Source organism: Pyxicephalus adspersus, chromosome 5 (assembly GCF_032062135.1).
Source record: "Pyxicephalus adspersus chromosome 5, UCB_Pads_2.0, whole genome shotgun sequence".
NCBI lineage: Eukaryota > Metazoa > Chordata > Amphibia > Anura > Pyxicephalidae > Pyxicephalus > Pyxicephalus adspersus.
This window is the reverse complement of record NC_092862.1, coordinates 24,419,484-24,443,399: the sequence shown is the minus strand read 5'-3', so window position 1 is coordinate 24,443,399 and position 23,916 is coordinate 24,419,484. Positions and strand designations below refer to the sequence as shown.

The following is a 23,916-nucleotide window of genomic DNA, read 5'->3' as shown; positions in this document are numbered from 1 at the left end:
CTCCAAAATATGACACCAATGTCTCTGAAAAATGCTCACCTGCTAGATTAAGGACCTGCGTATTAACTTTTTTATTTTGACTATCTACCCGCTGTCTCCCCTTCTCTTCTCACTGACTACTTTGTATTGGTTTATAAATACCCTGTCTTCTGGGCCGATAATAAATCATGGATTTCACCTAGGTTATTGCCCATAATCACCCCAATCGTGCAACACTTGGGTAACAGATGAATTTATCATATATGGGTGTTTAGGTTAAATAATGGTATAGTTATTTGAATTTGTACAATTGGTTGCTACTTCATAGAGCTGCACATCCAGTGAATGCTAGTGATATCTCTCAGGGCAATGACTACTATAGGAAAAACTGGCTACTGGCTTTTAGAGTTTAACTAATTGGCTAGGTGAAAGTTTACAATTTCATAAAATAGAATATCAAGTCTACACTTTTATGAGCAAACATTAATTCATATGATTATACATACATTTTCACTATTGATTAGGCAAAGTAAAATGATCTGGAATCCTTAAACTCAATTTGGATACAATGTTTTAACTTTGTGGAAAGTCTTAGAATACTTATTGGGCTTAACGGGTAGTGGCTACTAAACAAACATGGGTGTATCTGTTCTTTCATCAATGGAAATGGCTTGACAAAGTATGTATGTGCTTGATGGTTCTGTTTTACACAAATACGATCAGAGACCCTTATGTAAAAATTTGCAGTTTTTGAATGTCGGTCAGATAACAAGTGTTCTTTGAAAGTCATAAGTGACAGTCTGTGTTTCTGTTAGTAGTGCACATTAGAAGGCAAATGGCTCTTCAACTGTCCAATTATAAACCAGGCTAAAGTGAGCAGGGCCACAGACTATAAAACATGACAGGTTCTAGTGATGCATCACTTGGCTAGTCTTATCTTTTATATGATTTTTCCAACTGATGGATATGTTGTATATACAATAACTGTAAAATGTTCTGACATTTGGTGTTAATAAGCCCCTAATTTTAAAAGTCTAGGGCACAAAAAACTTGAGCTGCAACCATGGGCCCCAGGTTTATTTTTGGGTTCTATTAATAGCGAGTTTATGGTCTTAATTTTTTTTCCCCAAGGGCCGACCTTCAGGAGACTCCTTCATTCAGATGAAGTCAGCAGAGAGGGCATTCCTGGCGGCGCAGAAGTGTCACAAGAAGACCATGAAGGACAGATATGTGGAGGTGTTTCAGTGTTCTGCAGAGGAGATGAACTTTGTCTTAATGGGGGGAACTTTAAATCGCAATGGCTTGTCCCCGCCGCCATGTAAGTTACCATGTAAGTTTGGGCTTGAGGGTTCTGCCGCTTCTCTGCGCTTTTGAGCTGGTACGTGTTGGAACTTTCCTTCCTGTTGGTATTTTGGGTCGTCATTGGCCATTTTATTAGGTTTTTTTTGTAAACATAAAAATAAATGATTGAAATTTTTCTTGGTGGTGAATGAAATTTCGGGAGCGCCAAAGGGATGCTGCCCTTTTTAAAGGGGAACTAAAGCAAAAGTTAACAAATGCCATCCTACATTCGGGATTGCATACCAGGTCCTGGCTTTGTCATGGCTAAAAAAGCCTCTACAGGGATCTTCCACAATGCCTGGAATGAGCAGTTTAGTGGTTGTCCACCCCTGCCATCTACTGCAGCCACCATTTCATAGTGATGTCTATTGACGCACAGTGCAAGTATTGTTGTGCAGTAATTCTGGGAAGTTTATAGTTTTATTTATATGCCACGCAATTCCCAAAGTTAGTGTGTCTGTTGTGTTATAATTGCCACAAAACTGGAAGTAATAAAACTAGACCGACAACTAGCATTTTATAGGGTCTATGAATGGTAGCCGGTACCCTTTTTCCTGGTAAAATGTAAAGGGTACATATAGCCTCAACATTCTTTTTAGATTTATTTAGGGATTTTTTTTTAATGAAGTAAATTTAATATCACTTGTGGCCTTAGTGAAAGAGGTCACCAAGTTAGTGTGGCTTTTAGAAAATGTTTCCTTTGGACTGCTGTGAAATGGTTGGTTGGTGTGTGGTCCTGGAGAGCAGCTCTGTGGCTGTCTAATCAAGGTGGCAACTAGTAGTAGTGTGAAGGTTATTGCCTCAATGTTTGTAGAGCAAGGTCATCCATATGAAGAGATGGCAAATATAAAACAATTTATAGGCAGATAAAACCTAATATGTTCCAACAAAACAGTTGGATGTTTTTGGGTTTAGTTCCCCTTTAAAACACTTTAGTAGATTAGAAGCTTTTTATCCAAAGCAAAGTGTGAAACTGCATTCTTCATTCTTGCACTCTTGATGAAAGCATATACAGCCCTGCACAGATAAAATATACAAACATTTAAATATTTGTGTCACACCTTATATTTTCTATGCTTTAACTAGATGCCATGCAAATCTACCTTCTGATGATATTAAGGGCCATTTCAGACTTACGGTTGACTGCAGCATTCTACCGCAGACTCAATCGTATTTCCAGCTGCTTCCATTCAACAGAATGGGAATGGTTGGGGACCGTTTTTATGCACACACTTGCATGTGGCTGCAGCAGATTGCGGTGTGGTACCATGAAGTCACTTCTGGCTGTGCACTTTCCTTTCCTCTGGAGGAAGAACCTCAACTACATTCAACAAGAGGGGTTGTCAAATGCTGTGGCTGACACTAATAAAAGCTCAGACATTGAACAGGATCAGTTAGGAGAAGCTTACCATGAGCTTTTTGAGTCTGAAAGAAACCTTACTTATAACAAACTTGATACAATAAATTGTTCTGTGTTTCCTGCATACCTGCATTGGGTAAACCATCTGCAAAAGTTCAGCTTGATTAACAAGATATGTCCATAAACCAAAATCATAAATATTTACAACTTTAGCTTTTTTTCTAAATACTTAGCCTATTTAATTTTAGATTTTTCAGTTTACGTGAATACATTACACCTTTCACCCAAATACCTTTCACCCAACTCTAAAAGCTAAAAATGAAACCAAGAATGCTTCGGTGAAAAGCCATGGCCATATTAAATCTCAATGTCAAATAACAGAATGACCCAATTTCAAATCTCAATGCCAAATTGACAGACTCGCTAGCTTTCTGTTCATAAAACTATGAGCTGATTTCCTTTTCACTTGAACGTTTAATTTAAAAAAAAAAAAAAAAAAAAAAAAAAAAAAAACATTTTTGAATAGTGGATTGACATTTACAAAGATGACCACATAAGGTGCAACGCTGTAAGCACAGTGGGTCCAAACATTTTAAGGCTGTCCAATTCATAGTTATTATTAATAAACAGGATTTATACAGCACCAACATATTACGCAGCGCTGTACATTAAACCCAGATATTTTTATGTAACACACTGTACTTAAACCCAGTTTGTTCTGGTAGTTGTTTTGAACTACTTAGAATTACTGGTAAACTAATATTTAATGTTAATATGATGCAAGGGGTTTGAAGTAAAAGACAAACTGTTTAGTAGTTTATGGTTACCTTGGCCTTGAATAAAATTCCATTTTATTTAACTAGAACATATCTTCCCATCTAATGTATTATACCCCAACTATTACCAAACCTTTTGTCTTAGAAATAATCCAGTTTTCAATATCATAAACTGCAAGCATGCATGTTTATGCATTTTCAAACACGTTCTTGTTTTATAGAACACTTTTCGTAAGGGTTGTTCAAGTGTCAGACTTATGCATTTGAGCTTTCTTTTTTTGAGTTCCAGGCACCTTTTTAAGGTGACTGTATGAAGCTTATCTTAGGGTAATCTTATCTAATGGTATTATGAATACCATTAACCATAGAAGCAGTAGTAGAAGCAATGATTTTCAAATCATGTAGCTACTTATGTCTATTAGTTTTATTGATGGCTATTCTTTTTTAACACTGCATTTGAATGGTAAACACAGCTTTTAACAAAAAAACAAAAAAATGCATTTGATTTGCTTTGTCTGCAGTGAAAATGAATCTCTAAGGACATAATGCATTAAAAAAACTCAATGCAAGCAGGACGTCAGCAACTTTGCTGAATTGCCTTGTCTACTGCACTTTTAATGTCTTTGGGATTTTGCTGACCCACATTTGACATGCATTTGTCTAAGCAATACCTGTCAGTATGACACCTAAAGCAAGCTCTTGAATGAACCATACAACTTCTTCCAAAACATTCCAGAATCTGTCATTCATAAGCAGATTTAAACATAGCCTTGCCAGATACAAATATGGGAGTGACCATTAATGACGGGTTTTATGACATGCACACTCCAGGGCTATTTTTTTTCCCCTTTCCTTGCTTGCAATAGGGTTCGCTGAAGAAGTCTCATTATTAGTACTTAATTTATTTTCCCCTTGGTACCTGCGTTAACAAACATTTCAGAGGAACTAAATGTTATCTAAACCATTTAGGGCATTGTTAAATCTTATTGTAATCTACACACCCTGTCCTACCCAGAAGTGTTAGAGGGAATCATTAATACATGGGCGTAGCTCTTCAAACCCATATTCAGCATTTAATGCTCGATTATGAAATCTTAGTATACAAATACACTGATCAGCCAATACATTCAAACTACTAAGTGGACAAATTTGAATGATTTTAAAAGGGCAAAATTGAGACTGCTAGACTCGGTCAAAACAGCTAGCACATACCAAATGGTCAACAGGATAGTAGGTGAATTGGGGACAAGGTCATGGGAATCCAAGATTCACTGATGTATATGAGGTGGGGGAGACCCAGTCATCTCCCAAAGGACAGCTATTGTAGCACAAACTGACGAAAACCTAATGCTGGTTGTGTGATAAAAGGAATGTGCAGTACAATGCAAGTTGCCATGTCCCTGTCCACCATCAAAAGCTCCTACAATAAGTACATGGGCCACAGAACTAGACCATGGAGTGATCTAAGGAAGAAATAAGTCTGGTATTATGGAATAAGCATTTTTTTGGGGGGGGGGGGTCATGTGGTTGATCAGGTACATGTCTATCACTTTACCTAGGAAAGAGATGACATTGGGATGCAGTAGCAGTGATAGTTATCTGCTTTACATCTTGCCGGATACCACAGGACACCTGAGGTTTTGTAGAGGCTGAACTTTAATTGGTTTAGAGATGTTCTGGCATTTCAATGACAGGTGTTTTTATTATTTTGGCCGAGCAAATAATTTTTATGACATTAGATAGGTAGCTAATAAAAGATAAAGGTTTTTTTCCATGTATTCAAACAAGCTGAGTTATTCTGATGCCAATTTCTACATTGGTCCAGAGCCACAATTTTACAAAAGTTCAAAATTTCAAGATAAAAGTATTTTCCTGTTGTTTATTTTTGTTTTGTCTTCTGCTAGGTCTGTCTCCTCCATCGTACTCCTTCCCTGCACCAGCAGCTGTAATTCCTGCCGAGGCCGCAACCCTGTACCAGCCCTCACTGCTCCTGAATCCTCGGGCCCTTGCACCATCCACTGCATATTACCCAGCCGGAGCTCAGCTCTTCATGAACTACACCGCTTACTACCCAAGGTAAGTGGGTTATTTTTATGTAAAAAGAAAACCTATATCTGATTTTATATTTTGTTATTTTATTTATATTTAGTGTTTATGCTGGCATTTCTAGCCAGACACACACACACAAAGCTGCATTCCCAAACTCAAAACACTTCAGCTTCAAAAAACAAAGATTTGGCTTAGATCACCATATTGGTTCTATAGCGTTTAGCATCCTAAGTCCGATTTGTTATAGTGGATTTACTGCATTTTGTAGGGTTTTTCTTTATTAAGCCCCAATATCCAAATATATGAAAGTATATATCTAAACATATTACCCAAATAAGCGTTTTATTCTTTACCTGCAATCCATTTCAAATGTTTTAGTAGAGAACTACCTGCTGCTACTCTTTGAATTTAGGGCTTTAGCTTCTTTAATTTCTTGACTAGGTATTGCAACAAAACCCACTTATGCAATGACAGTAACTTTGAAGGTTCACTATTACATACAGTTAAAAAAATTGAAAACACTGCAGGCTCTGTTTCACCCGCTAAGATCTGTAACCTCTCCCATGTTCTTCATGCTCTGCCCCAACTTTCAGCCTTCTCCTCTTTGTCATAGTTGTTGAAACCTCATTAACTGCAGCTGTCTCCAGCAATGAGGGCAGGAGGGAGACTTCCTGAGTTCTCTTTTGCAGAGATACCCCCGTAGTGTCTGTGCAGTATGGATGCATGGGGAGCCCAGAAATCCTCTAACAAGGTGTTATACCTTCTGATCTGCAGCCTGCCTCTAAAATCTCTCCATCTGAGACAAGATTCTTCACTGTTTTTCTGCCTTTCTTAAAGATTATTGTTATCCAATACTTGATATGTGTAGCATGGCTTAGTCTAGGTACAGACGTGCACTGGTACTCGTCTGATAATCGGCTTGGAGCTGATATCAGACAAGAATCTTGCGTGTGTACAAGACTCGTCATCCGAAGGACTGTCCTGATGGATCCATTAACAATGGACGACGAACAATCATAATGGAAGTGAAGGGGGAGACAGCGCAGTGGGGTGCCGCTCTGTCCTTCCCCTCCCCTCTCCATAGAGCAGAACGGTGGTCTATGTACAGAGCTCGTTCATGTATCTTTCAGTCTTTTGTCGTTGAGAAGATTGTGAAAGAGCACTGCATGTGTGTACATAACCTTAGTCCACCCCTAGGTCACCACAGAACACCACAGTAACACAGGGGCCTGACGGATAAACATATTGACATTTTTGGGGCTTGTATTTTGCAAGTGCCACTTTAAGCTAAGATGATTGGTGCACACAGAAAAGGCTCTACTGGCTAACAAAAGTAACTTGCTTATTTTTATGCATTTTAATATATTTGTGACGTGTTTGCTTTGAATCCTTGGCAAAAAAAAACAAAACCTTTTTGTCCGTATTTAATTGCTACTCCCGAACTTAAACCCATAATATATTTTCAGTAGGAGATGTAGGAGGAAAGTGCAGGCTAACGCACTGGTAGAATATATCTAAGGAAAGCAGTAGACTTTCAAATATTATATACTTAAATTCCAGGCCATGGGGGCAGCAGTAAGTGGTAATGGGTGAGTGAGCGGCAGTAAATCTCGTGCAGTTAAAGCTTCTGTAATGAGCAAAAACCTTTCAAGCTGCCAAATAGTTGCCCTGGAGTAAAAATAGTTGCATGCAAGGTCAGCCTTCCTTTCGTAGCATTCTACAGCCTTCTGTAGAGTTTGAAGAATGTCATCTATGCAGAAAACATTGCTATGCTTGTACTGTTGTATTGTTTCCAAGATGGTGAGGTGTAGACCCACGATCCTGCATAAGACGTAAAGTATTTTTAGATTTTGAGAAAGTTGTTGCTCTTGCTGTAGTAGTAGTTTGATGCCATTACTAATGAATGTATTGGATAGCTTGACATTGATGGCAATTTTTCATTTTTATATTGCGCTAAATTCACAAACTGTACAAGAAATGGAAAAACAAGGGAGGCGCAGCGTGACGTCAGTGTAGTGTTAAGTTGTAAGAGGAAACCATTGCCGAGCCGTACGCTTCAGTATTGTTTCCACCATTACAACCCCGCTCCACTAATACCGATTCTCATCCGATTGTTTTATTTATTTATTTTTTTTGTTTATTGCTCTTTTAAGTATGTCCTTAACTGTCTATTTTCTTTAACTGTTATATTTAATGGCAGCATTCGACTTTGATAACTATCATTTCTTGTTTGCTTTGAAATAAACCCATAATGAGTGAGAGAGCAAACAAATATTTTGCATTTCCTTAGTAATACCAAAGATAATGTAGCTAATGATAGTAACACTAGTAACACTTCACTTAACTGTGAGCTGATCAATGAATCAGAGCCGCCACAGTCCTAGTCAGGCACCATTAGGAAGATCATTATTTTACAAGCGTGTTTCTCTTTTTAACTTATTTCTCTTTTTTTTAAAAAAAAATCATATTAATGGTCCACAAGATTTAAAATGATGAATTTAGTGGTCTGCGAGGTCTGAAAGGTTGGTGGCGGCTGGACAAGGTGATCTGTGATGATTAAAGCATAGGAGAGGTCACACAGTATTTGAAGTCGAACCAGAGTTAGTTTAATTACAGCACCTCCACACAATGCAGGAAAAGTGTTCAATACATTTTCATAAGTTTCCAAACGATAAAGGGCAAAACTTTGGAACCAAAAAACAAGTCTGTCACTATTCTGGTTATTTGCACAGTAAAGCCTTTAATTGCTAAAGTAGAATTAATTGGTGACCCTGGGATTACAACAAATGCCTTTTATTTAAAGGATAGAGGTTTTGGCAAAAATTTGGCATAAATAGCAGTTTCAGCAATGGAGAAAGCACAATTGCACTTATCAGTCATTAATCCAGGTTAGATAATGCAACTTTGAGCTCTGAGCTCAATACATTTAGGTTTTGCTCTCTTCTCTTGTGTGCAATGGAACAGACACTGATGCATTTTATATTATATTATTAAAGTTTCCTGAAATGCCAAACTATTCAGAGAGCAGCAAACCTACAATCTAATTTAAATCAATACTAGATAACATGACCGCATGAAACTATTTTTGTTTACTGATGCAATTACTTGGTAAGTCTCTTCAGGAATTCATAAAAGTTGATCTTGTCCTAGTATTGGGGATTTGCTGATCAGGATGGTGTGATTATTAGGATGGAACACTAATTAGGACATTTTGGGCATCTGTTTAAAGAAGCCAGCAAACCATGTCATTGGATCAGAGATCTCCTTACTATGGTTTTGCGTTAGTCTCTCACAGTATATTAACAAATGGAACATAGATTTATGCATGCACAATCTATGCAGATTTAGGCACGGGCTAAATATGTTAATATTAAACCTGCATGTGACCTATTTTTATTTTATCCTCAACCCTTCAATGTAAAATAAGAACTAGCCATCATTGCCACAAACGCAGGTATTTTGAACTTTATATCAATCTGTTTTTCTTCCTGCTCAGCCCTCCAGGTTCTCCAAGCAATCTTGGCTTCTTCCCTGCAGCACCAAGTGCCAGCAGCATGCCTCCGCATAATGGAGCCACAGTGGTGCGCATGCAGGGCCTGGCTTATAACTCTGGTATGAAAGAGATCCTGAACTTCTTCCAAGGTTATCAGGTAAGACCACCTTCACAGCTTATTAAACTAAAAACCATTCTCCAACAATTATAAGTTTGCAGTTTATCAGTTCTAAATGCATTGTGCACAAATTGTTTTTGTAGTGGTAAACATACTAGGCATAGGCACCCACAGCCAATATTCACTTGATTGGACTGTGTCACAAACAGATATTTTCAGCTGTTTTCCTTTTTGCTTTTTTCTTAGTACTCTCCAGAAGAGGCTCTCCTCCCAGTAACTGACCAGGCCCGGACACTGATCACCCACCCTAAGGAATGGGTGTGCATATAGTTCTTCCTGATAATTATCTAGAGGAGGTAAGTGCATGTGTTCTTTTCTCTATTTCCAGGCCCCTGTTACTGTTCTGTAGCTACAGTTTTCCCTGCGTATGATATAAAGATTTGTTAGGTTTTTTTTTTTTTCTGTATAGTCTAATGTAAGTGATGGCATATTCTCCAAAGGTACTCAGGGAAAACAGTGGCTCAGTGGTTAGCACTCTGGCCTTTGCAGTGCTGGGTAACAGGTTTGAATATCTACCAGGACACTTTCTGCATGCAATTTGCAGGTTCTCCCTGTTTGCTCCGGTTTCCTCCCACATACCAAAAACATGCAGTTAGGTTAATTGGCTTCTCCCAAAATTGACCTTACAATGTATTAAAGACCTATGGCTATGGTAGAGACATTAGATTATGTGATAGCTAGTGACATGACTATAGACTGTACAGTGCTGCAAAATGTTGGAGCTGGCCAAGGATAGAGCAGTTAAAATATTAAGCAGTATGAAAAGATGATATGGCTAATTTGTAAATGTGAAATTTTGAGGTCAGTTTTGCTCCATATATTTGTTTTTCCTTTTTTATTTATTTGCCCCTATTTTAATCTTAACCTTTTTTTTCTGCCACAGATTGTCCTCAACCAGTTTATTTTGTAAGTTGTCCTCTTGCTGAGCAAGCAGCCCACTTGGTTGGTCCCATCGGAATCTTTAAGTTTGATCAGACATGAATTTTGACTCCTGAAATTTTGGAAGCCCATTTGCTCAGTTAGACTTCTAGGACTTGAACTTTATCAGGAAGGTTGACAACTCATGAAGAACTGGGCAAATGAAATGATTTTCTAATGTGCAAAGCTACTGAACCCAGAGTTGAGATCCGCTGTAAACACTGCATCACACTGCTAAAGGGAAATGACTTTCCAATTACACACTAACACATTACTATGTTTAATTCAGCAGGTATTATGCTTCCTTTTTGGAATGACCTGTCAGGATAAATAGAGCAAATCGCTGAGTATAATATAAATACTTCTTATTTACTAACTTTCAGGTTAGTCTTCACATCTTCTCCAAAAGTGTTAATACAGTCGGTGACATTTATTTTATGTATATTTTTAGTTGACTCAAAAAAAAATAAAGGGTTCATTTTGTCATGTAAATGGTTTGCCATATTTAAGAATCGACTGTTCTGTCGGTGTGCTCTGATATATTTGCAAACTTTTCTTTGGATACAATTTTTTTTTTTATCATGTTTAAATGTCTACAACTTTTCAGATGTCCTTTGTAACCTTTTTAGTTTGATATTAAAAACTGTAGAAAAAATATATACTTAAAAAAAAAAAAAAAAAATTCTTCCAAAAAAAAGTCTTATGTGCTGGTAACATGAAACCATTTGATTACCTGTGTGTGCGATTGCACTTGCATGATGCACTCCTGCCCTTGCTTTTTTTTTTTTTGAACTTTGTTTATTTGTTACATTACCTTTATATATAATATATGTATATATTTTGTGTTTAGCTTTTGAACATTATATATTACAAAACTGCTTAAAGTATGAACTAGCGCTTTAATAATTATTCACCTCAAATAAATTCTTTTTTTTATTGTCTTTATAATGCACCAGTGGGGGTTTTACCAAATGGACCTTCCACCTTTTGCCATGTTTGAATAAAGTGTCAAGCCAAGTAATTTTCTTAGTCTTTTTTCCTTTTTTATTGATTAGTTGTCTTTAGTAAATTGTGCTCCCCTTCTAAAACACATTCTGAGTCACAGAAGTAAATTTGCAGTCAGAAAGGTGTTGCATTGGCAATCTCCATATTCAGGTTGCAGCAGTTGTGCAGGGTCTCTGGTTCTTATGGACTGCAGTCATATCAAAGTTAGACCCGGTGCACTTGGTAATTGGTTCTTACCCACCTAGACTTTCCTCTGTAGTTCAGGTTTTGTATAGTTTATAAGGAAAAATAGTTAATCACTTTCAGCTGTAGTAGAACAAGTGTTGTACAGACTGTTCTGTTTTACGTAGGAGGATGAACACGGAGTCCTTCAGAGCAGAAAACAGTCCTTGCTGATCCAGCAAAAGGGATCACTAATAGACATTGGGGGGCAACTGAACCAACCCTAGATTTTCATCATGCTACCTGAGCCTATCATTCTTGACCATGCTGTGTTGAAATGTAACCTTGGTATGAGATTTCATTCTGTGCAAAGTTTCAGCAACAGGCACACTATCTTCACACAAAGTTTGAGACCAAAAAAAAAAGTTTGTACTGCATATTTCTGATGATGGTTGACTATAAGATGTCTTTTGGTTTTGGAGCAAATTCTCAAATCTGGGCAGCACACTCTTGTTCCTTCACTGTGTTTAAAGACAGTTACCCCCCTGCACATGTCATTTAAGTTTGTATATAAACCTGGCAACTCCGGGGCACTTGGTGCCGCTATAAAGCTTTTTGTTCACAGACAAAACTTTCTAAGTTTATAAACCTGGTTGTGTTCTGTTTTTTACTTTTATAGTGCTGCTCGTTAAAAATGTTTCATCAGTCATGACAATAGGTGTGTGTGTTCATGCACTATAGTACAAAGGTTACTATGACCGGCTGTCCAATTTGTATACTACTGGCCCCTGATGATGGACAAATTACAGCCTCAGGTGTAAATATGCATTTTCTTTTTCACAGCATATATATACACTGCTTTATTGTGACTTGTGCCTGAAAATTCTTTAATCCTGTATCTATTACGGTATATTGACGCACAAAAACTAATAAACTGTTTACGTGTTTGGAGAACAAAATGTATTTTTTACCTGTACTGAGCTTATTGTACTATTACACTGAAAACTTTAATCAATATTTTAATATAGTTCTATAATCAATATTATAAAGTTCACTAACCAACAGCCAATCCTCTTGTTGGATTGTCATTAGTTACACTATTTTGTGCTGTGCAGCATTGCTTGTGCTTTGCTTATAGTTCTCACACTTCATAATACAATAAGTCTACAAATCATTTTAAAACTGGATGATATTCTTCTGTAGTGTTGGTCGAATTCCTCAGTTTTCAAATCGGCGGCTATTTGATCGAATAGCCCAATATTTTTCGGGTGATTCTGATCACGGCTGTGGGAATCCTCCTGTCAGTGTGGGATCCCTGGGCACTAGAGGTTAAATGAGGACAAATCTCCCCTATCAAAATTTGAGCAGCCATATCCAGGTCGAATATAAGGACAACCCGAATTTGAACACCAACACTATTCTACTGTACTTCAGTATGCATTGTGCCATTCACAGTTGTGAATCAATTGTTCGTTGTTTTAGTTGCCTGCTAGCAGGTAGATCCTAATGACAAATTTTGTACATAGTTATTAAAGTCCACCCAGCGTTCTATTTTGTGATATTTAGCTGAAAGTAAGAAAAAAAAATGGTCTCAAAGTGAAATTTTGGAAAGCTTAAAATGTCAGAGGATGGTTAAGCTTCTAATCTGGCAGGAGTGCAGGAACATAAAGGTTTCCAATTGTTCTTGCGGGACTAACCTCCTCTGTTCACAAAAATAACCTCAGTATTAATACGTGTCTATTTTATGTAAATTTTAAACCTCTGTATGTGACCTCTTCTAATAAAGTATGTAAGAATAGCTTATTAGAAAGCACAATAAACAGTCCCAGGGAGAGAAACCGAAAAAGTAATTGTGGTATACACCCCTATGGATTAAAAATAGAAATGGCACCAAAAATTGGAGATAATTAGATAGATATATACCGGTATATCACAATTTAGTACAGTTGAAAAAATGTATTACAATAACAGAATTTTAGAAAGCTTTAAGAAAAACTTTAATCCAATATAGCACCTGTCCTTAAATTACAGGGGGGTCACATAGAAGTTTGCAGGGAATAACTGCATATGCTGCCAGCACAAAGATGATTTTGTAGAAGGGTAGGATCAAGGTAAATATTTATTGGGGAAAGGGGGGTGGAGAGGCTTGGATTTTTTAGGGAACTTATGGGAAAATACATGTGTGGACAATAGGAAAGATAATAAGAAATCTACTTTGTCAGTGGTATGAGCAAGAAGACAACATTATTTACCCTGGAGGGCTTATAAATGATTTGCACAATACAACCAATGACTAGTAACTGTTCTCAATAACCATTTACTAAATCACTACCTTGATTGCATTTCGTACAAGTGCCTTCTCCTATAAGCAGAGAAGAAAGCTGCAAGTCACTTGGGTAGATGGGGGGGTGTCTATTGATAAATTCTGTAAGGCTGCGAACACAGTTTTCAGTTTTTTTTTTGTTTTCATCGCTGTAAACAATCTTTCATGATCGCTTCCAGCAACAAATAGAGACAAATAAATGTGTGAGCAGCACCCCGCTGTGCTCTCCTCCCTTGACTTGTATAGTAGTTGTTCCCCATTGGCCGTTCATGGATCCCTCCTGATGGATTTCTGAATAATGTCAGGCAACTGCTATGCACATGTAAGATTCTCGCCTGAGATGGGCCCTACTGTTCATATATAGCGAGAATCATCTCACATGTGTAACATAAGAGGAAACCGGTAAATGGTCTGTTTTTATGTCAGCTAAGAACAGGTAACTGAAGCTAGAATTCAAATGGGCTAACCAAAGATAGACAAGAGAAGATTGATAAGGTCAGAATTTGGCATCAACGACATGAAAGCATTGATCCATTCTGCCTTGTATTTAGGGTTAAGGCTGGTGGTGTAATAGGGGTATTTTCATGGCACACTTGGGGCCCCTTAATACCAATAAAGCATTGTTCAAATGCCATGAGCTAGTATTGGTGCTGACCATGTCCATCCCTTTATGGCCATGGTGGTCTCATCTTCTGATGGATACTTCCAGTGGTATAACTCTCTCTCTCTCTCCCTATCTGCCCTCTTTTCTCTCTCTCTCTCGCTTCCTCTCTTTCTCCCCCCTCTCTCTCCTCCTCCTCTCTCTCTCTCTCGCTTCCTCTCTTTCTCCCCCCTCTCTCCTCCTCCTCCTCTCTCTCTCTCTCCCCCCTCTCTGTCCTCTTCTCTCTCTCTCTCCTCTTCTTTCTCTCTCTCTCTCTCTCTCTCTCTCTCTCTCTCTCGCTTCCTCTCTTTCTCCCCCCTCTCTCTCCTCCCCCTCTCTGTCCTCTTCTCTCTCTTTCTCCTATTCTTTCTCTCTCTCTCCCTCTCTCTCTCTCTCTCTCTCCCCCCCTCTGCCTCTCCCTTCCTCACTCTCTCTCCTCCTCTCTCTCTCTCTCTCTCCCTCTCTGTCCTCTTCCCTCTCTTTCTCTCTCTCTCTCTCCCTCTCTGTCCTCTTCCCTCTCTTTCCCTCTCTCTCTCTCCCTCCCTCTCTCTTCTCTATCTCCCTCTTTATCTGTCTCCTCTCTTTCTTACTCTCTCTCTCTCCCCCTCTCCTCTTCTCTCTCTCTCCCTTTCTCTTCTCTCTCTCTCTCCCCTCTCTCTCTCTCTCTCTCTCTCCCCCCCTCTCTCTTTCCCCCTCTCCCTCTCTCTCTCTTTCCCCCCTCTCCCTCTCTCTCTCTCTCTGTCTCTCCCCCCTCCTCTTTTCTCTCTCTCTACCAATTTGTGTAAAGTAAATGGGCTTTCTTAATGCATTGAACGAGACATTAGTACATACGTACAAGCTTTACATTACTAAAGCTGAATTAGATGTTGAATTTTGGAATTCCATTATTGGTTACGGAACAAATTTCTAGAGTGTCCACTAGGGGGCCTCCAACCTCCACAGATGATGAATCCAAAATCTATTCCCTATCTATGTAGTTTAGTGACAGCAATAACACAATCTGCAATATGAACATGAAAATAGAAACAAATTCATTTGAATGTTAAAAATGTTAGCATAGTTCAATTCCATGTCCCATTTCATATGCTTTTTGCTTTGTAGTTGATTAAAAATTTTAGTAGGTTTTAGAAATAAACTCTTTGCAATTTTAAATCAAAGCTGGTAAACAAATAAAACATTTTTATTTGTTTGTTCTGGTAGAAAGGTTTGCAATTTATGCATTGAACAGCCTCATTTATAAGAATCATTACTGTGCACATACTTTGGACTCTGTTAAAAAAACAGGGAATCTGACATTCCCTCAAAAATTCCCTGGTGGGAATCGTTAAGGTTCATGTGTTTCAAAAGCTGTAGTTAATTCCCACGAGGGAATATTTGAGGGAATGTCAGATTCCCTGTATGGGAAGCCCTATGTATACAGAGCGCCCTATGTGTGGAAGTGCAGAATTCCAATGATCTTTTCCCATGCAATGTAGCCTGTAGGCAATTACACAATCTTTTCATTTGAACCAACGTAAAGCAGACCCTCATTTGCAACCCCTATTTATTGTACAGCGCTGCGTAATATGTTAGTGCTATATAAACACTGTTTATTATTATTATTATTATTATTATTATTAATAATATCAATACTATGTAAGATAGCAGCTTCATTTTACAAGAGAAACTTTAAGGTCAACCCCAAGAAAAAAAAAAAATTAACCTTGCAGTGGGGCTACCTCTGCATTGTAAGTGTACTGTACTTATTTAGGTGTAGGGAATAGTAAAATATTTGTTCTTAAAGCATACCTAAACTCAAAATTTTTACTTTACATAAAAGGGTAGGGAACCCTTTTGTGTAAGTTAAAAATTTAGTTTTTTGGGTTTTTTTGCAACATCCTTTTAAAAAAAAAAAAGGGCGCAGCACTACCCCCTAATTCTAGGCTGTCGAGAATGAATGGGAGCAGAAAGACTCCCGGGATACCTACATCAGGCATTCCGGGAGGCTCTTGGGTACTCCTTCTGTGCATGCCCAAAAGGAGCTTTTTTGCTCAAAGAGAAAAATTTGCCGATCTCACGCCTGGGTTGGGTGACATAGGATGAAGAACCCGAAGAGAAGACGAAGATGGCGGCACCCGGAGCGCCGGCTCCTGGACGGATGCTGAGACGAAGCAGGACCTGATGCAAGACACACCTGGAGTGATCAGACTGCCCTGTGGGATGGAAGGTGTGTTTTTGTTTTGTTTTTTTTGAGTTTTCAGTATAGTTCCTCTTTAACCGTATTCTTGCAGGTTCCTCCTATGAGCATTCTCTGTAGTCTCATCACAAAATAAAGGAATTCATGGAATTCCCAATCATCAGGCTTGTCATCTGCTGCCCCTATTTATTGCACAGTGCTGTGTAATGTGTTTGTGATGTATAATTGTAATAATAATTTAAAAAATGTAATTAAAATATTAAGAATTGTAACTGAGCATACGGAGGGCCTGTCTACAACTCAGAAAATCCAAGGGAAGGGGAGCTAGCTTGCTGCTAGGGAAGCGAGGGTGAGGTTAATAGAAATCCCTTGTGCTTTGTGTGTTTCTTTCAGATCTGTGCAGTAATTCAGTGTGAAAACTTTCCTTTGTTCAGGAACATCCTAAGTCTCTCTCCAAGGGTGAAAGGTCTCAGTTTTCCCCCCCTCTCCCAGTTTTCTACAGCCCTGCTCTCTGCACAGGTTATGCACATCAGCGGTGATATCACTGCTTCTTCTACAAGGTAATATCTGAGTTTATTAATGCATTTGCTACACAGAAGGTAGAATTTTTGCGACTATTAAGGAACATATTTTAATAGAATATTGTTGTGCCAAAAGTTCAGCTATAACCCTGTAACCCTTCCAAGCATTTCCTTACCTTTTCTTAGATCCGTTCAATGCTGGGAGCAAAAAGATACTAGTATCTTATACAGACTTTCCTATGTATTCTACCAGCTACTAGGTCATATGAAATTCCAGTGTAAGGGTTTATAGATGTTAATGTCATTTTTATGCACCCATTACTGCTCAATCAAAAGGTAAACACTGCATTGTACCACTACAATTCACAATGTAGGTCACACATTGCATACATTACAACAACATCTTTTTCCACTTCTGTGAAATTATGATAGATTGATATTCAGCCGTCACACAATTATTGTTGGGAAACATGCTTGACTTCTTTGTTTTCCCAGATTCCTTTACTACTGAAATGAAAACAAGCTATTTTTATCCTGCCAAGGAACAGCCCACATGCTATTTGGAGCATAGAGCGAATAGGACCGCTACTGGACAATGATCGAGGTTGGCATGCTTGTTGTTGGTGATGTGCTGCAGACGTTTGGATGTGTGATTCCTCTCCAACTCATCTGCAGTGTTATGCACACAACAACATTATTGTGACTCATCTGAAATATTCCCAATATTCCCCTGGGATGACAGCTGTCACTGCCTGGGCACAGGTGAATACCATATTATTAAGTATTAACTGTCACCGGTCAATAAATAGGTTTTTTTTAAACTGTCGGTTACAGAACCAAACATTTGTGTCAGAAATTTATAGAATCCGTAAGGGCTACATCAGATAGGTGATGAGGTTGTAGTGTGGGTATATGTTGATCAGATGGGGTAGTCAGCACCTAAAAGGGTGCCAACCATTGCCTAGGAATCACTGATTCCACTGACTGTCTGAAAAAAAACTTTTCTTTAGGGTTCAGATCATACGAGAAGTGTTGAAGCTGTTGGCTTCTGGTAGGTGGCAGACGTGATCCTAAACTACCCTCATTCAATCATTATAGATAGCCGAGGGTGCACTTACTTGCAGTTGGATAAAAGCAACTCCACCGATTCCGACATTAAAAACCAGGACTGTTCACACTTCTTTGATCATATATATACTCCTAGATTGTAAACTCTTCGGGGCAGGGTCCTTAAAACCCATTTTTTCAAACTTGCCTACTCGTCTTCTTCTATCGTTTGAAACCGTTACTACTTCCCACCACTACATATTTCCCCTCCTATTGTGTGATACTTCCCTCTCATCTTAGATTGTAAGCTCTTTGGGGCAGGGTCCTCTCCTCCTCCTCTGTCACTGTCTGTATCTGTCTGTCATTTGCAACCCCTTTTTATTGTACATCGAGGCGTAATATGTTGGTGCTATATAAATTCTGTTTAATATTATTAACATTAATATTAATAATAATATAACAAAGTATAAAAAAAACAATATGTATAATATAAATATCTATATATTAATGCAAAGGATAAAATCAGAAGTTACCTGATGCTTATGAATGGGTCAGACAATATGAAAGATTACATAGAGACAAGGTGATTTATCATTATCTTGTGACCACAATGCATGCATATGAACCTTTTCAGAATCAGAATGTATGTTCTGAGGAAATACTTTCTAATTGTAAAATACTAGTCCTATTATTGACTTCCGTGAAAGTTGGCTTTGGAAAGGACTATGGTAGGAACATTTTGATTGTGATCTCCTTTGCAGGACAGTTAGGATGCGACCAATGGTTTTCGTTTGATATCGGACAAGAATTGTGCATGTGTACAGCACCCGTACAACAATTTTAATGGAAGGGAAGGGGGAGAGCGCACAGTGGGGTGCTGCTCCGTCGTTTTCCTCCTCCCCTCTACATAGAGCAGAACAGTTCTGTATGTACAGCACTCATTCATGCATCGTGCAGTCGCTAGTCTTTAGAAAGGATTGTGAGAGATCTTTTCCAATGACAATATTTGTACGTGTGTATGTTGCTCAGCATTTTTGAACAGTTTTAATGGCAGTTTTCCACTTCTGCTCACTTCATATACTTGAATGGGAAGTGTTTAAAAAATAACTAAAAAGGCTTGTACATGTGTTTGCAATGGCCGGCTTTAGCTGGAAACAATCCTGGACGCCCGGCTGTGCATAGTAGGCTTTCAGGAGTGGTAACAACCACGTTTCCCTAAGGCTATGTTCGCGCGTTAGATGATTCTCGTAGTATCGGACGAGAATCTGGCATGTGTACAGCACTGTCTGATGTTGTTCATAGATCCGTCCTGCCGGATCAATGAATAATGAATGACTGCAATGCAAGTGATGGGGGGAGAGCACAGAAGGGTGCCACTTGCTCGTTCTCCACCCTCTATAGAGCATAGTAGCGCTCGCTCATGCATCTTTTAGTACTTTGTCCTTGGAAAGGATCGCTAAAGAAAGAATGACGTGTGTACGCGCCTTACAGCAGGTGTAAACAAACCCTTACTACCAAGACTGTAAATTCATAGTCATGTCACTAACATGTAAAGCAGTGAGTAATATTTTAGTTCTATATAGGTAAATATATAATATATATATATATATATATATATATATATATGATAACATTTAATATGCACTGCTGTGTGAAATGCATGAAATTCTGAATAAGTAGAAAAACTTGTACAAGTTTTTAATAATAATACATTCTTAATATTGCTTCCTGATAAAAACTAAAAAACAATATATACAGTATATATATATATATATATATATATATATATATATATGTAAAAAAATCTTTAAGACCTCCAAAAAATAATATTTAACACGTAAGAATAGAAGGACTGAAAAACTCAAAATAAATTTAAAAACTTCAACTGAAATGGCAGTGTAGTCTAAAGCAAAAAGTTATACAGTGATACCTCGGTATAAGTCCGCTTTGGAATACGTCTAACTACGCGCTACCCTTATTTACCTCTCGCTAGACAAAGCCACGACTGCCCGTGAGCGTCAGTATGCCAGTTGCCACTATTCAGTGAACAACCGGCGCTATAACTCCCTGTGAATTACATAACATCTCCTCCTCCTCCCTTCTCAGCACCATCCTAGTAGGCACTCCACTCTTCTCAGCAAGGTAAAGTGAGGTTACATTTTCATTTATTTCATCTAATTGCTTTTGTATTTATGTATTTTATTATTAAGCGGTGTTTAAATTATTTCATACAGCCCTATCAATGTATAATATGCCAATAACAATAGGATATTTTTTTCATGGGAACGGATTAATCATTTTCCTTTTATTTCTTATGGGAAAGGATCTGGAACGGACTTATACCAAGGTACCACTGTATACAGGTTTTCATTTTCTACCCTTCACCAGACAAATCCTTGTCCTGTAATAAGCACTTTGGGAGATCTGAGTATAGATGAGGAAAAGGGAACAGGCTTTACGGGACCAGGACACTCCACTGATGCATGAAGGATTATCTGATTCAGCTGATTCATAAGTTCACACACAAATAAAGTGTTATGTTCAGATACGAATTTATCCTTCTGCAGAATGGTTATATGGATATGTTACTATTTTCCTAAGAAAAAAAACAAACCATATTGTGAGAAATTATTGTTTGAGCCAGATATGGTAAAGAAAAAAAAAAAATAAAATATATATCATACATAGTGGCCAAATAATGTTTCATTTACATAACTGGAGACGCATTTTTAATGTCTAAATGTCCTACACTTCTGTGTGCCCACAGTGCCCTCCATGTGCCCCTACCCTCCTACTCCAGTTGACTGTCTCGTCTCAATAGCAATCCAATGAGCTCTTACATCCCAACTTTACCTTGTTTTAAGGGGATTTCACTACTTTGAAACCAAGTCCCTGAGTCCCTCATTACTCATCAAATATGTCTCTGTCAGTTCTGTACAAATATGAATAAACACATTAGTCAGTCAAAACTTTAAAATCACCCGCTGAATATTGTGTAGGTCCCCCGTGTGCCACCATATTTACACTAAACTGTCAAGACATGGATACGACAGGAACTCTTACGGTGTCTTGTAGTATCTGGCACCAAATTAGATGAAAAAAGCATATTAAAAAAATAAAAAATACAAAGATTTCCCACTATATTGGGCACTATAACTGGTCTGTGGTTCTCCCTCATTCCTTAAATGAAGCAAATTGTGTGTTCTGACATCTTTTTTATGGCCAGCATTTTTTTTTTCTAACAACATAGTACAACAGCATCAACCTGATACATTAGCCATTCTGTAGGGTTAGACCAGACACGCTAGCCATATCCTGTTCCATCCTCCCTTCCCCCTCAAGTGCATCAATGGGACTTGGAGCAAACTACAAGACCTACCATTTTGCATTGATGCAGTGTGACTTGCTTATCAGTCTACAAACACTAGTCTATGTAGACTGGACCTAGGCCGTTGACAGGTTTTAGTAAGCTTTAGTCTGCCCACCACTAAATTTCAATGTGCTCTCAAAAATATGGCGGCATGCGGCATACTGGTAATGTGTAAGCAGCAAATGTACATTTCTGCATAGGCTGCACATGGACAGATCACTCTGCAGCTTGGGCAGACTGATCCACTCAACAGTGCCCGCATAGATTGGGTGCCAACATCACTCCTGAGCCAGCAGATCAAGTCTAGCAGGTAAGTACCTACTGCCAAATGCGAAAGGTAACTTCTCCACTACTATACCTGTAGTGAGCGTTTCCACTGGCTGCCTGTAAAGACATAAACATGGTGTCTGATGTGCTATAATCTACCGTATTTTTTGCCATATAAGACGCACTTTTTCTTCCCCAAAACTGAGGGGGAAAAGTTAGTGCGTCCTATACGACAAATGTGTTAAAAAAAATAATTAAAATATTATACTCACCCGATACCCGATCCTGCGTGTGTCTCTGGCTGCAGCGTGTCTCTCTTCTCTCCTCTGCCAGCATCGTGTTTTCTCCTGTCTGTAAAGCAAAGCGAAAGAAGCCGGCACAGCGCCACCTGCTGTTCCCTGTCCTAACTGCCGTACAATAGAAAAAAAGCACAGAGTGATCAGAAAGGGAATTTGAATGGCACATGAGTGATCAGAAGGGGAATACCGGTATGAATGGCACATGAGTGATCAGAAGGGGAATAATCTTTCAGAATCTTTTTTTCTAGATTTTCCTCCTTTAAAATTGGGTGCGTCTTATATTCCGGAGCGTTTTATACGGCGAAAAATACGGTACATACCACCAATGTAAAATTCAACATTGTATATGCTGTGCTATACATTCCATTCCATTGGTAACATAATTCTGTACTGTACATTCATACCACTAGGATTATGTCCTTTTACATTGCTATATCAATCAATTAAGCTCTCCAACTACTTAAAAACACAGACATCTGCAGTATAAGGTATACAGTTTGTTAGCAAGTGTCAAACTACAGTCAATTGTAAGCCTAATGGTATACTATTCCACCCATACAAAATTAGGAAGATTAATAATATTATTATTATTATTATTATTATTATTATTAATTATATTATTATTGATATATATATTTATATATATTAATATTGATTGATTATTATTAGTATTATATTATTAATAACAATAATAAACAGCGCCAACATATATACGCAGCACTGTACATTAAATAGGGGTTGCAAATGACAGACAGATACAGACAGTGACACAGGAGGAACAGAGGACCCTGCCCCGAAGAGCTTACAATCTAGGATGCATCCAGGATGCATTGGTAGGGAAGGTGCTACCTAAAACATTTTATGTTACCGATAGAATGTTGAGAATAAGTTGCTGACAGACAGAAACTTGATATATTGGTAGCTGATCAACCCTGCTGCCCTAAACCATAACTTTTGTTGGCTTTGACCTAGGGCAGAAATCCTTCTGTGCTGCCATTCATTTATAACTTCAGGCCTGCTCTGTTGTCTTTTAAAGTCAAGGACTGATGTGAAAGCTTCAATGCTTCCCATAAACGTCAAAATATACCAGCACTGGATTATATATGAGTACAATAAAGACAAGGTTATGTATTGTTACAAAAAATATAGAAGGCTTTCTTTCTATACAAATACCTATAAACCTTTAGAATGTGCTCTGGTGGTAGAAAAGAGCTATTCTTATTTGGAAATATGATAAGACACAAACAAACCTGAGTGATTGTGTCCATTGGCGGAGGCCAAATGACCTTAAATCTGTGGAATCTGGCCTAGGGGTATATTTACTCAACACTTAAAAGCCTCAAGGAAATAGATTTTGCTAGAAGGTCTCAACATTTGTAGCCATGACCCTTAAATATTTGAGGTAAAACTATATCTTAAAAGAGAAAAGATCCCTGTTCTAAGCAATTATAACATTTCAAAAGAGCTTTTATCTAATCCAGATACATTGACTTTTATTATTATTATATTCATTTGGTTTACTTTTTTTTCACATTTACAGAGGCGTCAGACTAGGAGAACAATGAAATAGGGTGATAAGGTATAGGAAGTGCTGCACTGAAAGCTGTCTGTGGTTTTAAAAGAGGAACATTTGAAAAATTATAAACTGAGAACAAATAACAAATGTCAAGAATTAGGGTGCAAGCATACCATGCCATGTTCATACCAATAATGCATGGGGGGAAATTAAAATATAAGTATGACCTTAATCTGCCCACTGTTAAAAACACAAAAAAGATTAAACATTTAAAAAAAGTGAAGCACAAAAGAAATTTATGAAAAAACAAAAAAATTGAGATATGACTTCGATCTCATGGTCTGTCTCATGGTCTGTCAACTTCTCTTAAAACCAAGGAGTTTTTTCTCTATGCCATTTCCTGCATTTAAAGATAACCAGCACACAGAACAAGAAAAGGATGTGAAATGTGAGCCACAGTGTTTACTTGCATTTTGGAGTACAGCGGATGATGTTA

The 23,916-nt window shown here is 38.1% G+C and overlaps 1 protein-coding gene and 1 long non-coding RNA gene across 3 annotated transcripts in view; both read left to right on the top strand.

Moving 5' to 3' along the window:
* The window catches only part of ESRP1 (epithelial splicing regulatory protein 1), a 42,876-nt gene extending 31,761 nt beyond the window's left edge, over positions 1-11,115 (top strand). The window contains exons 12-16 of one of the 2 annotated variants that reach the window (XM_072410900.1): positions 1,111-1,297; positions 5,361-5,532; positions 9,002-9,155; positions 9,363-9,472; positions 10,060-11,115. In XM_072410900.1, coding sequence (XP_072267001.1) covers positions 1,111-1,297; positions 5,361-5,532; positions 9,002-9,155; positions 9,363-9,446 — 597 coding nt within the window. In that variant the 3' untranslated portion in view covers positions 9,447-9,472; positions 10,060-11,115. Of the gene's footprint in view, positions 1-1,110; positions 1,310-5,360; positions 5,533-9,001; positions 9,156-9,362; positions 9,473-10,059 lie in introns of both variants that reach the window. The other variant, XM_072410899.1, reaches the window with a different exon arrangement.
* A 5,676-nt stretch (positions 11,116-16,791) lies between these two features.
* On the top strand, positions 16,792-20,627 carry LOC140331955 (uncharacterized). The gene is made up of 3 exons (XR_011920993.1): positions 16,792-16,960; positions 17,417-17,683; positions 20,292-20,627. It is a non-coding gene; the product is annotated as an uncharacterized lncRNA (long non-coding RNA).
* The last annotated feature ends 3,289 nt before the right edge of the window (positions 20,628-23,916 follow it).